Source organism: Saccostrea cucullata, unplaced genomic scaffold (assembly GCF_032062105.1).
Source record: "Saccostrea cucullata isolate Sc308-1 unplaced genomic scaffold, CSIRO_AGI_Scuc_v1 ctg781, whole genome shotgun sequence".
Classification (NCBI taxonomy): Eukaryota; Metazoa; Mollusca; class Bivalvia; order Ostreida; family Ostreidae; genus Saccostrea; species Saccostrea cuccullata.
The window spans coordinates 44,245-57,912 of record NW_026918301.1 but is presented as its reverse complement, the minus strand read 5'-3'; the positions used below and the strand labels follow the sequence as shown (position 1 = coordinate 57,912).

At 33.3% G+C, this 13,668-nt stretch overlaps 1 protein-coding gene across 1 annotated transcript; it reads left to right on the top strand.

Annotated features, from left to right (window-relative positions):
• The first annotated feature begins 9,315 nt into the window (after positions 1-9,315).
• LOC134262660 (uncharacterized) lies at positions 9,316-13,092 on the top strand. The gene is made up of 4 exons (XM_062745037.1): positions 9,316-9,467; positions 11,144-11,949; positions 12,243-12,300; positions 12,564-13,092. The coding sequence occupies exons 1-4, from the start codon at positions 9,365-9,367 to the stop codon at positions 12,827-12,829; spliced, it is 1,233 nt and encodes a 410-aa protein (XP_062601021.1). The 5' UTR covers positions 9,316-9,364; the 3' UTR covers positions 12,830-13,092.
• The last annotated feature ends 576 nt before the right edge of the window (positions 13,093-13,668 follow it).

Here is a 13,668-nt window from a genome sequence, read left to right as displayed (position 1 = left end):
GAAAATTAAATTAATCAAAATTTTAATTCCAGAATCTTTTTTTTCCCTCGCCTAGGAATTTCTGGTTAGATTTTCTTATAAAAGAATCTCTGGTACATGTAAACTGTGCTCGCGGAACTAATTTTATTGCTTTCACGGGCCTGTAAATTGTATACTTGTGACTTTCAGTATGTTCTTGACAGTTTGAAGCAAGCATAGGCCTTTTTTGAACAAATGGCTAATCTTAATGCATTTCAGGCATAATTTCGTATGGCAAGTGAAGACGTTTATTACATAAGATATTTAATCAATTTTTTCAATCAAAATTTGGAAACACACATTTTGTGTGAAATATGGAGATAACCAACATTAATTAAACTCGAAAATCCTTTAAACAATACACATTTGGAGCGGAGTAAACACGGAAATCCAAAACATCAGAGGTGGAAGAGTGAGCATCCTCTGCCGACCGGTCACATCAGCCGTGTGCTCCTTGTCATGATCAGAAAAATCCGTCGATAATTCAGTGTGTAAATAATGGCCTATCAATAATACACTGTAATGAAAAGGTCAGTCAGCATCTGACTTAATAATAAACTGTATTTGCTGACATGGTCATTGTATCGACCATAGAACTTATGAAATGATGACTTCGAACAAGACAGATGATATTGTTGTTTCATCAACTTGTTTGTAAATAACCTACATCATTTTGGAAATTGTTGATACGTACATGTAGAGCATGCTCTTGCGTATCGAATCAATTTAGAGATATAAATCCTGTGTGCAGGTGATGAAGGTATACCGGTATTGCTGCATAAATAAGGGAAGTTGGCGATCGAAAAGTTATCAAAAAGCTTTGTTGTTAGATTACCATATTGCGTATCGAATCAATTTAGAGATATAAATCCTGTGTGCAGGTGATGAAGGTATACCGGTATTGCTGCATAAATAAGGGAAGTTGGCGATCGAAAAGTTATCAAAAATCTTTGTTGTTAGATTACGATATTTGTCTTTTTCAAGTAAAATATCCAAATATGAAACAGATGTGTAAGACTCTGTGGTATCTTATATTTCAAGCTTACCGGGATATAATAATGTATCGACATAGGAATGAAAATAACCATTGTTAATTGACAAATCGTCGTCGATACATCTAAATTAGAAGTTGAAGGCCACAGCAAGTGTTTTCTTCTTTTCACGTATAAGACTTTGGACAAATTCTACTTCATATGAATACAAAAATAGGTCTGCTAGTAACAGGGTGCAATTGGTACCCATGGGAATTCCAATAGATTGTTGGAAGACAGGGTCTTCAAAAAACCACATATATTTTGTGAAGTATTCACATGGACCGTTAAATATGGATTTACTTTCATATTCACATAATTTTTTGTGAAGAAAATGATGTTGATTTCATGTATTAAAAAATTATAAATTATATATTCATTAGTTGAACCGGTCACGGTAGCCTAATGGTTGAGCGTTCGCTTCGTGATCGGGAGGCCCAGGTTCGATTCTCGATTTCTCGTTCGCGGCGCCACGTCAAACCTAAGACGTAAACATAGGTAGTGACTGTTCCTTCGCCAAGCGCTCGGCACTAGAAGTGAAAGTCACGGGTCTTTCGGATATAACCTTAAAAACGTAGGTCCTGTGTCACGGTAGACGTTGACGCGATAAAGAACCTCACTGCTCAATAGGCCCTGAGTGCTGAGTAAAGGTCAAAAATTTGAAGCCCTTCACCGGTATACGGTTACGTCTCTGTATGAGTGAAAAATTTTCGAATGGGACATTAAACAATATACAATCAATCAACCAATCGTTAGTTTTTACACTAGACTAATAGAAAAAGTGCATGTTTTATAATAATTTCTGGGCGAATAGGATTTCTTTTTCTTTTTCAAAAAGTACTGAAAAATGAATCTAATTCTATTTTCCTTCTTTCAATGAATATCTAAAAAAATAAATTTTATACAGCTCTTTATTATTATTACTTTTTTTTCTTTAAGTACTTTGTTTTCTTTTATATAAAGGTTTCTTTTAAGTCGACAACAAGCAATGGACATTCGAATTCACACCAAGTTTGTGGAGAATATGTATATATGTATGCATGTTATGCTATAACATCGCCCACTCTTCCCCTTACTTAGGAAAAACCTCTCAAATCACACAGAATATACAAACAATACACAAACACAGTAACAGGTGTCTTCACAGCACGTGTCCCCACCTATATCACGTGAGGCGACCACAAGGGTCGGCGCTAGGGTTGAATCTCATTTTATCAGTCTAGACTATAATGGCCCTTTTCTCAACAAATTCTTACGACTATAAGACCATATAATAACTTTTCCCCATTCTACAACAATATATAAGCTGCGAAAATCTTATTTTTATATTACATTATTTTAATATTTAATGAAAGCATTTTTTAATTGTTTTGAAATAAAAATCTGTATTAAATAAAAAATTACAGAGTGGTGAAAGTTTGGTCATAATCGTAATTTTTGTTTGAAAAGGACCACTGATTTTTATATATATAAACACTTCTCTATTTCCCGTACATGTATCTTGAGTTTTTTTTTCCTATTCATGCATTTATTAATACAAGTTTCTCTGATAATAAAATTTCGTAAAATTTAATTTTGAATAATTTCGATTTACAAACGCATAATTATTTCAAAAATTTCCACATCTGTACAAAAGATTTACACAATATCATTCTTTTCACAGAGAATTGCAAGAATCTTTAACCGTTTTTTTTTTCTTTCGAGTCTCTGAATTATGTTGTCGTACTTTATTTTCTTGAACATATTAAATAATCCATTTCCAGACCTTAAAGTCAATCTTTTAACATTTACAGGGATAATTTTGAATATGATATAGCATGTCTTTGGCAGTTTATTAAACAACGTATGTGGACTTCGGTGTTCCTCATCTATTGCCTTGATTGACTTAAGTGGCACATTTTTATAATAAAAAGAATCCTTGGTGCCCGAATGAAGTGTCCCACATTTTAACGTATGTGGGATGTAGGATCTAAATATGTCAAAAAAGGTCACTGTTTTGTTTTCTTCCTTTCAAAATAAAATACCGTGACTGGAAATTGAATCTAGGCCATAAAAAAGGCATCAAATCGTCCAGGAGATAGAATATATATGTGCTATTAGTCAAAACGTACCTTCACTGCAAAGTGATTTTACAGGCATCCATAAACTGTTGTACAAGTAGAGTTACGAGGGATGTTCAATAAATAATGTCCTGGGCTCTTTGACATACAAAATAGAAATCATGTGACATTAAGCTTGACTTTCTCCCATGATTGAATCTTTAATGAATTGAAAACAGTTTATGTGACCACTTTCTCATCACAAAGTTTCATTGTGAGAAGCTGGAAAACAAGGGCTGTGCGAGACACTGCATTAAAAGTGAATGGTAAACAATCAGTAAACTAGAGTAATATTAAACGCTTCATTAAAGCTGCTGTGAAACTTGTTAACCATCCCATAGAAATATTCACCGAAATATGTGAAATTTACAGCAACCAATGTCTGTTTTTTTAAAGACACATGAGCAGGTGGATTTCAATGATCAAAAATGATATGATGGGCATTAAAAATGGGTACCGTCCTTGGCGACAAGGACTAACAACCCATGTACATGTACTGTTTGCCAAAATTCAACAAATTATCACTGATGGTGTTTAATTGACTTCAACACACATAGCAAATTTGAAAGGCATCATTTTGGGGGTAGTTCACAGCGTTTAAAAAAGAAATTGACAGTAAAAAAAACTTAAAAGAACTTAATGGTACGAAAGCCCAGAAGGCTCATTCGAGATTCGAGTTTCCAAATACGAGATTCGAAATTCGAGATTCAAAATTCGAGTTTCGAGATTCAAGATCCAAACGAACCAATCAAAAGCGGGTTCAACATTTGATTATTTCCCTTTATTATGTTTTTACTATCAAGAAATAATTCAATATAATTATATCAAATGGCTCATTTCATTAAATTACAATGCAAGAAAAAGTGTTATATATATTAGAGGGAAATATAAATAATTAATGGATTTCTGATCCGCAATGAATATTTCAATTTATATTATAGATTCTTAAATATTAAATTGATTACATATATCAGGAGTATATAATTATATTTTTGTATTGATGACAAATTACCGGCCGCCAGGAGATGGTCGGTTATATGATACGAAAGTTTGAAGTCGCTGTGCGTTTCTGCGGAGTTAAAACAATTTAAATAAAAAATATTTAACATCAATATAATAGTATATTAAAAAGACGGTCTTAAGGTTAAAGAAAAACGCACAATAAACATAAAATTAAAAATTCTTACGAAGAATGAGGTAAATAATTCATCCAATACTGACTTAGAAATTTAGATATGTTTGAAGTGCGGAGAAAATTAAGACATGTGTTGGGCGTAGTCTAAATCAAAGACCGCGTTATGTATATTACACAATTTTACTTTCTCTATTCAAACGGGTTTGGTGGAAGTATTTATTTTAAAATGACGTGTACATATGTACACATATAAACATTTTGAAAAATATGGTTAAATGTAAATTCATTAAAAGACTTAGCAGGCTACAAAATATTACAAGATTTGGCCCTTAGCAGACGAGGATAATGCACGTTTTACAATGTGCCAAGAATTTTCCCGCTACAACTCAAAGAGAAGAAACGAAGTGGCGGATCTAGAGGGAGTTTAGTTTTTTCCTCTAAGAGAGAGCAAGGATACCAACATATTTGCTGCATTTTTATTAAATTAAACTACACTGCATATCTAGTTGTAGATTACATTTAATTTTAGTTTTAAACTTTTAATGTAAATGCCATACAGGCCCACGGTTCAAAAGTTGTTGACGCAGAGTACCAGGGGTTAAATACTGAACATGCATTATATAATTAAGAAAATCATGCAATGTAGAGCACAAGCTTTTAATATCACGAGGATATATATTAAAAGATAAATATAAGATATTTTAAAAACAGACCACCATAGTCTTTAGTTGCTTCATAAAAGGAACATTAATTGGTTTGCAGCCGATTTTTGACGCTTACGTCAATACATGTTTCTTGTCTTAATTTTTAGAAAAACACAGGTACGTGTGGACAAGAACCCCCCCCCCCTTGATATTCAACCCCGGGGCTTATTTCTCTGTTATGTGTAGCCTTACAATACGAAAAAAATCGCTGGCGTAAAACCCCCAGAATAATCGCTCAACCAAAAAAACAAAACAAAAAACGCTATTTATTACCCCACTTTACAAGAAAGAAAGCTGTTTACGGAAAAAATGTGGGATTATTATGTGATGCAGAGTCAGTCCGATAGCATGGACTAAGACAGAAATCAGTGGCAGATTTAAGGGGGGGGGGCGCACCCGGCGCGCGCCCCCTTAAAATTGTCCAAGTTAGCATAAAACATAGTTTGTCGAGAAAATGTTTTAAATGTCTACTCGGTAGACCTCATTTTTACCCTACAAAACCTCTAGAATCCAAGAGCTTCCGGGGCCTTCGCCCCCGTTGCCCCCACCAGGGCTTTGCCCTGGACCCACTGGGGGCCTCAAGGCGGCCCCCAGACCCCCTGCCTGAATCTGGCGCCCCCCTAACTTCAATTCCTGGATCCGCCCCTGGAAATACATTGTATATGTACATTTAGAGACAGTGTGAATCGACATATAAAGTTAAAACAAAATAAATGCATTTAACTCCAGTGGGGGTACAACGTAAACAGACTGGAGTGGCATATCCTTCTCTTATAATGTATAGTGGGTTTTTTTTGGGGGGGGGGGGTGTTGGGTGTTGAGCGATTATTCTGGGGATTTTACAATTTTTTGTTATTGTAAACATGATGAATAAGTTTAATAAATAAAACTTGTGAAAAAAATGTCCAATAAGCCCTAGGGTTGAATATCGAGGGGGGAGGGGGGTGGTACCTTTCACAAGTACCTGTGGTTTTCCTAACACAGGAAATGCATAAAAAATTAAGTTTAGTAGACAATTCAAAAATATATATACTCCTGATATAGGAAATCTATTTAATATTTAAGAATCTATAATATAAATAAAAATATTTTTTGCTGATCAAAATTCCATTAATTATTTAAATTTCCCTCTAATATATATAACACTTTTTCTTGCATTGTAATTTAATCAAATGACCCATTTGATATAATTATATTGAACTATTTCTTGATAGTAAAAACATAATAAAGGGAAATAATCAAATATTGAACCCGCTTTTGATGGTTAATCTGGATCTTGAATCTCGAAACTCGAATTTTGAATCTCGAATTTCGAATTTTGAATCTCGAATTTCGAATCTCGTATTTGGAAACTCGAATCTCGAATGAGCCTTCTGGGCTTTCGTATAATGGTTACCCTGTGTTTTGAAAAATGAGGTAAAACGAGAACGTGTAAGCATATCTAAACAATTATTTTAAAAAATCAAAAATTGTGGTTATCCACGTTAGTCTGAAATTCAAACAGATAATGAAACTTGAATCCATTGGTTTTTACCGTCAAAGAAAATTTATAATAAGATGCTTTTGACAAAAACAGCGAAAGTCTGATAAGAGCAAAGAACTGCAAGAGCACAAAAACAGTTTTATATGACATTTTCTTAAATATTTATGGTCTTGTCATTCACATTATTATTCGGTGAGGCAGTTCAATTTCTGGAGAAGTCTAGAAAGCAAATATCTGCAAAAAATCGAAAGGTCTTTGAGAGGAAGGAACCAAAATCAGGAATCCACTACATGAAATTTCGTCATGACGGCGTCCAAACCCACACGCAATGAAGAGTAAATGAGTTTTGAGGATTAAACAGAAAGTTAATGTTTTGTCACACCAACAATATTCACCAGATCTTACACCTTTTTTTTGTTTCATTTCTAAACTTGGGGAAAAAATACCTATCAGAATGAAGAAAAAAAAAACAAGTCCAGGAAATCATAGGATCTGCCATATTCCAGTAAACGAAGGGCCATACTAAAAATGTGTTCTAAAAGCAATCAGAAAGTGGATAAAAATGTTCCGGACATGTACAACCGAGGACATTATTTCATGAACAGCCTCCGTAAATATACGGACAACAATGATATCCAAATTGATAACTGATTAACATTAATCCAGTCACTAAAACTTATATTTTCACCCTCGGAGTTTTTTTTATTATGTCGGATTTTTCTCCAGAACTCTCTATCATGAGAAAAAAAACATTTTTGTATTGTAATGAGCCAATTTCACGTTTTTATATTTTGAGAATTTGTTATTTTTCTATTTTTTTTTTTCTTTCTTTAAATCAAAGAAGTTGATGATCAAGAACATTTAACTATTCTTTAGTATTCCATTATCACCAGCTTTTGGTGTATATGTCTCCCAACTTGACCGATACTTACATTGCACATGTAAGAGCTTGCTCTCTAAGTACGATCAATTTTTTAAGTGAAGCAGACTACTACCTGATAAGTTGATGTTACAGGGATTTTTACAGCCTCGTTTAAAAATCAGCATTTTGTAAATATGGTTGTTATAAAGACCTTGTTGGCAAATATTACTTATCACTGGGTCCTAATTTGGCTGACTTTTTTCATACCAATTGTTAGGCCTTTGTTTTATACTTATTTGACTGCGGAGAGTAAAGTCTGCCTGATCAATGCATAGGGCTCAGTGCTGGTACGACCGTCAACAGGGGATGCTTACTCCTTCTAGGCACCTGATCCCATCGCTGAAATTTCCAGGGACCCGTGTTTTATGTCCTCTTCACAAATGTTTGTATCAATAATATGTTTGTAAATATCCTCACCTTTTACATTTCCTTTCATTTGAACATATTTTATTGTTTAACACAAAAGGATCAGAAACAAATTCTTCTCCTGTATTTCCTTTGAAAATAACACACTTCTGGATTTTTTCTTTAAAAGATTAATTACAGAAAACATGGCAACGTACGTTCTGAAGCATTAGAGACAAAACAGGATAAAGAAACAAAGAAAAACTGTATAATTAGAATTAAAGAAATTAAAGATTGAAGAAACGTACTGTCTCAAAATCTCTGAACACCCACCTTAACTGCCATAAAAAGAGATACGGAAGATTTTTCATCTTCGCTAGGCAAGGGTTTCTGATACGCTACTCTCCTCATGAACCCTCGATTATGAAGAGAGAAGCGTATCAGAAACACTTGGCTGGCGAAGATGAATATTTTAATGATTTACTCAAAATTTGTCACAAAAAAGCACGTGTATCTATAATAATATAATTTATCCATTTTCCTCATCTCCTCTTTTTTTCTTGATTGATATTTATCTCAGCAACAAAATAAGGCATTATACATTTAAGAAGATCATAAAGGTTTTTTTCTGTGGCAAATCTAGCAAACTTTCCCCCAAAAAGTTAGAAATCTTGTTGGTGTTTGTGAGCTTGGTGTTTCCACGTCCATTCCTTAGTTGGCTTTAGGGTCATTACTGACAGCGTACACCGGTCACCTCGTGTTTTTACTTGTAAACAAAGGTGGGTTTTAGTGAGAAAGTACGATATGACATGATTACTATCCATAAATATTCATAATGACTGATTAACACATGCACCTCGTGTCAAAAACATGGCGGCTGTGTGCTATACTACCATGTAAACTTGAAATAAATGCAGCTAGAAGGATGGAATATTGTGTAAAACAAGAAATGATAACCAAAAGAGAGAGAGAGAGAGAGAGAGAGAGAGAGAGAGAATAAAAAAGAAAAATGAGAAACAATGGAATGAGAAAATAACTCGACCTCAAAGTGTCAACCAAGTCTTTGCCTTTGATTTAAGAAGATACACTGGCGAAGATGTTATCTAACATTTAACGTACTTTAAGTAAAAATGTCCCCGATTTGCAAACATTGGAAATAAAATTGAAATTATTTGCCTTTGAAATAGCATGTAAACACACTAAAGAGGGCAAAGCAAAAAGATCATTTTCTGTAATAACATTTTTCCATATGAGTGGAATTTTTATTTAACTTTTTTGTTTATTTTTTTTATTTGTTTGTTTATTTATCTATTAATTAATGAAATAATTAACTTATATTATTTATTTATGGAAAATGCAAATAAAGTTTTCAGTTACTCTATATAACAGTTTAATATAATGTTTAGAATACTTGAATTCATTATGTACAAAGTATGTAATTCAATTCATGACAAATTATCTTATTTATAACAAATGGCGGATCTAAATCTTATGAAAGTGATATCATATTACATTGAATATCCGGAAATATGCATGCCGCTTGATGAAAAACCGGTTTAATTTCGTAAACTGGTCCTTTTCACATGAGAACCAGATAATGGTGTAAACATGGTGTGAATCCCACAAAATGGGCTTTCTCCGCCTTATGTATCGAAGGAAGCACATTTTATTCTTATTATTGTGTGCCACTACGCTGTGGTTATTCTATTATATATTGTCCTTTTCATCAGGTATTCACAAAGTTATAAAATGCATTTTAATATTATTAGCTAGAATTTCCTCGGTGATTCGTCATCGATGACAGCTGTACATTACACATTGGTGGGCGTGTATATTATATCTATCAGGTTTATCTTCAAAAACTGCTGTGTCTTAAACGTGTTTTTAACTGGGATCCACGTGACTTTTATGATCATAAACTTTTTGTTCCTTTATTTTCTCAAAATATTTCGAAATGCTTCATTTTCCTGATGAGTAATGTTCTCATATTTATTGCAATATTGTAATTTTAATATTAGCTTGTCTACATGAAACAGCCAATACCTTTCAAAGTTAATTGAATTCTTTTATATCTGTTGAACAGTAATTGAGTAAACAGTGTTCACAGCTTGCTTCACAACTTGCTTCAATATTCAATTTGGTTTCTATAATGGATAAACATGCATGCACTGGTATGCAGGTACCCTAAAATCTTGAAAATAAGCTGCGGCTTATTTTAAGTTTTGGTAAGAAAGTGGGGGCTTATTTTCAAGACCGTCTTATTTTCAAATTGCGGCTTATTATCAATGCAAAAAACTGGTAAGAAAAGAGAGCACTCTTGTATTCATTGGCGTTTCCCGGTGTACGTTCTTTCGGTCTAAGGTGCACATGGTGTAATCAATCGTCTACTTTATATTTTGAGAATGCCGATCCAGAAAAGTTAAATTTCATTGTATACAGCATATGAATTTACATGAAATATAAACTTGTTTTAAAAAAGTAAAAATGATATATAAGATATCCGCTTGCAATTGAATCACCTGATAAATTAATCAAACAAACATATTTTTACACATATTTAAACAATTAACTCAATTATACGGTACATTGAAATATAATTACTATCATGCCCTGCCGATCAGCAGGTTTCTTACCTCGGGCAGTATTACCTGACAGTTAAATGCTTTACAAACAAAACCTTCCTTTTATCCATTTACTCATTTAATTATAACAACTTTTAACACATCGTTAGCTTGTACAGGTCTAGATGGGTGATTATTGTTCTCACAATTTCATGAAAAAATTCACCATTTTAGCTGGTTCCGCAATGAAGTTTTTATAGCCAGCGTAACATGATTACTGGTAAAAAAAAATAACTTTATAAACAACCCTTTATTAGTAATTTTACATACGTTCATTAGTAGCTACAGACTTAGTTCGCACTATGACGTATGCAGAAATTCGTAAAGGTTAAATGAATTAAAGAAAGATAAATTTTTATTTTGCACAGTAAAAAAAACGTCTTCACTCTTCAAATTTTTAAGAGGAGGAAATCGTCAAACTGGCTAAAAACATGGCATTGTCATGACCGGCTTATTTTCAAAACTGGCTTATTTTCGAGTAATTTTTAATGCAAGAAAAAGGTGGCTTATTTTCAAAACCGGCTTCTTATTAAATCCGTCTTATTTTCAAGATTTTAGGGTATTATAATAACAAATCATTCGACTCTGTTATTGTCAGTCTACTTTAAACAAAAATACCCACAATTTTATTTGAAATTTATTGAGAAAATAAAGTATTTCCAGATATCGTGGATATAATTTCTCAAGATTAATTTTTGTCATTCTTGTACTAATGCACATTTCAATAAAAAATTGTCGAACAATTTTGATCAGAATTATAGTTTATCTTTTTTTTTCCTTTGTAGAACATGAAGTTGTCCGTTCTTCAAGTCCAAGTAAAGAGGAAACAGCACAAAAGGACCAGAAAAAGGTCCAGGAAACATTAAGAAAGGCTACAGAGGCCATACACAATAATGTAAAAAATAGTGGAGTGATACAGCCCCCTCCGAGGGGAGATGAGCTCCTCCAACCCCCACCTAAGAGGGAGGAGAAAACAAAGGCCCCCACCACCACGTCTTCTCCTGTAAAAGATGGAGAAAAAGCGGGTCCAGGGAGCAAGATGAATCAGGAAAACAAAGAGAAAGAGGGCAAGGAGGAGAAGAAAGACAACGCCAAATCAAAGCAGGGAAGTAAAAATATAACTCAGACAGAAAAAGCAAAAGAGGAGGGGAATTTTGAAAAAGTGTTGAAAATGGGAGAGAAACTGAAAAATAAAACACTAGACTTAGGTGAAAAGATGAAAAATAAGACCATGGAAAAACTCTCTCAGCTTGGAATGATAAAAACCCTAAATCCAATAAAATTTATTTATGTCCCAAATGTGTGGAAATTACAATTGACAATGGATGACCTAAATCAAGTGATGAAGGACACTAATCATTTAAGTAAACAGGAGAAAATAGATGTTAATTACCCCAAACTGCTTCCTGTTAAGAGTAACGTGACGGAGGGTAACCAGACTGTCGCCCTACGTAAGGTCGTGATGGAAAACAGGGTGGGCTTCTGTGATTGTCGAGATTACGAGTGTATGTGTTGTTCACGAGTGACTCACAAAAGAATTCAGGTCAACATGACCGGATGTGCCAATATTACATTTATGTCCAAATCTCAGGTAAAATATTCACAAGATTCGAAAGATTTTTCACTGGTGATTTGCACTGATTTCAAATTTTGCACTGTATATACAGTGATGAAGATTTTTTCTTGTTCAGGTGGATTTTTTTTCTGGTTTGGTATGGTATGGTGTAGTACATGTATCAGTCACGTGAAAAATGAGAAAAATTGTTTTAAAAAGCCCAAGCAATTTTTTTTATTTCATTTGATTTTACACCATGCTTTGTACACATTTGATTTTAAAATACCTCAGTTGTAGGGATAGTATGGCAATTTTACGATATTTTTCAGGAGCTGGATTTCAGATTTTCAATGGATAAGAAACCAGTTTATAAAAAGCAAATACCAGGTAAGATTTTTTTCTCTCTCTCTGTCTCCTCCCTCTCTCTCTTTCACTCTCTAGCCATCTCCCCCCCCCCTTTCTCTCTCTAGCCATCTCCTCCCTCTCTCTCTTTCTTTCACTCTCTAGTATTCTCCTTCCCCTCTCTCTCTCTCTCTCTCTCTAGCCATCTCCTCCCTCTCTCTCCCTCTATGTCTCATCTCTCTCTGTCTCTCAGAGTTTAAAGCTTTTATTCCAACAATTTTTAATTCCATATTCAATTTTTATTCTAGTTGAACCAGCTCCAAAGATTTGCCTTAGTTCTCATTCCAAGGTCGCCGACCTCTGTGTGGGATTTCTAAACATGACCTCCAAAGTCACCGTACTGGAGGATCACAAGTTTTTGGTGGTGGGGTGTCTGGAATTTAGCATTAGCCTTTTTAACAAGACTGTCAGCGCATTTCCAGTAGACTGTTTTCAGATGCCGAGTCATCAACATCACCAAAAAGAAGACAGCGTGAAGAAAATGGCTCAGGGTTTTGGCAATTGGGTGCCATGATGATTGTTAATGGATAGAAAAAAAACATTCTCATTTCTGTAAAAATTTTGGTAGATTTACACATAATTTATTATTATTATTATTTTCATGAAATCATTTTGATAAATGGAATGTTATATAGAATATTTTACATTATTTGACATAATTTTTTGAATTTTCTGTATTCAAAAGCAAGGAATCTTTGAAATTAAACATTTCGGTTTTTAACAAAATTGAATTTGAATGAATTGTAGACAGTTATTTTTTTTCCTTATGGGAGCTAATAACACTACATTCAAAAAGAGAAAACTAACAAAAATAATTATAATTTGGCTATTTTGAAGACATTCCCTTTTAAATTTATTTTTTAAATAAGTTATAGGATTGACAATATATCAAGTAATAATGTTATATTAATTCATAGTGTGAAGCTAATGAATTGACGTGCCAATATTTTATGCAGTATTTTCTTGTTTCTTTTCCTTCATTATAACATTTATTTTTTTTTTTTACTTTTAAGCTAAAAATTGTAAACGAATGTTAATCATTTTTGGAATACAATTAGCTTTACATTGTATAAAAATAAAAAATGCCCATAATCTGACTGCCAGCTAAAGTGTTCGGAGTTAGATGAACATGAATTTATTGAGGAATTGGCACAAAACAATACAGAGATGAAGATTTGAATGCATTTGTTTAACATGTTTAAAATTTTTGTTAAAAATGCACAATGGAAGTTTTTTCATTTATCACCTTACGTCCAATAGTTATTTGTTGAAAAGCACCATAAATGAATAGGTATGTTTCAAAATTTTCATTTAAGTAAACTTCTCTTCAGATTTTCAATTGACAGATGTTCT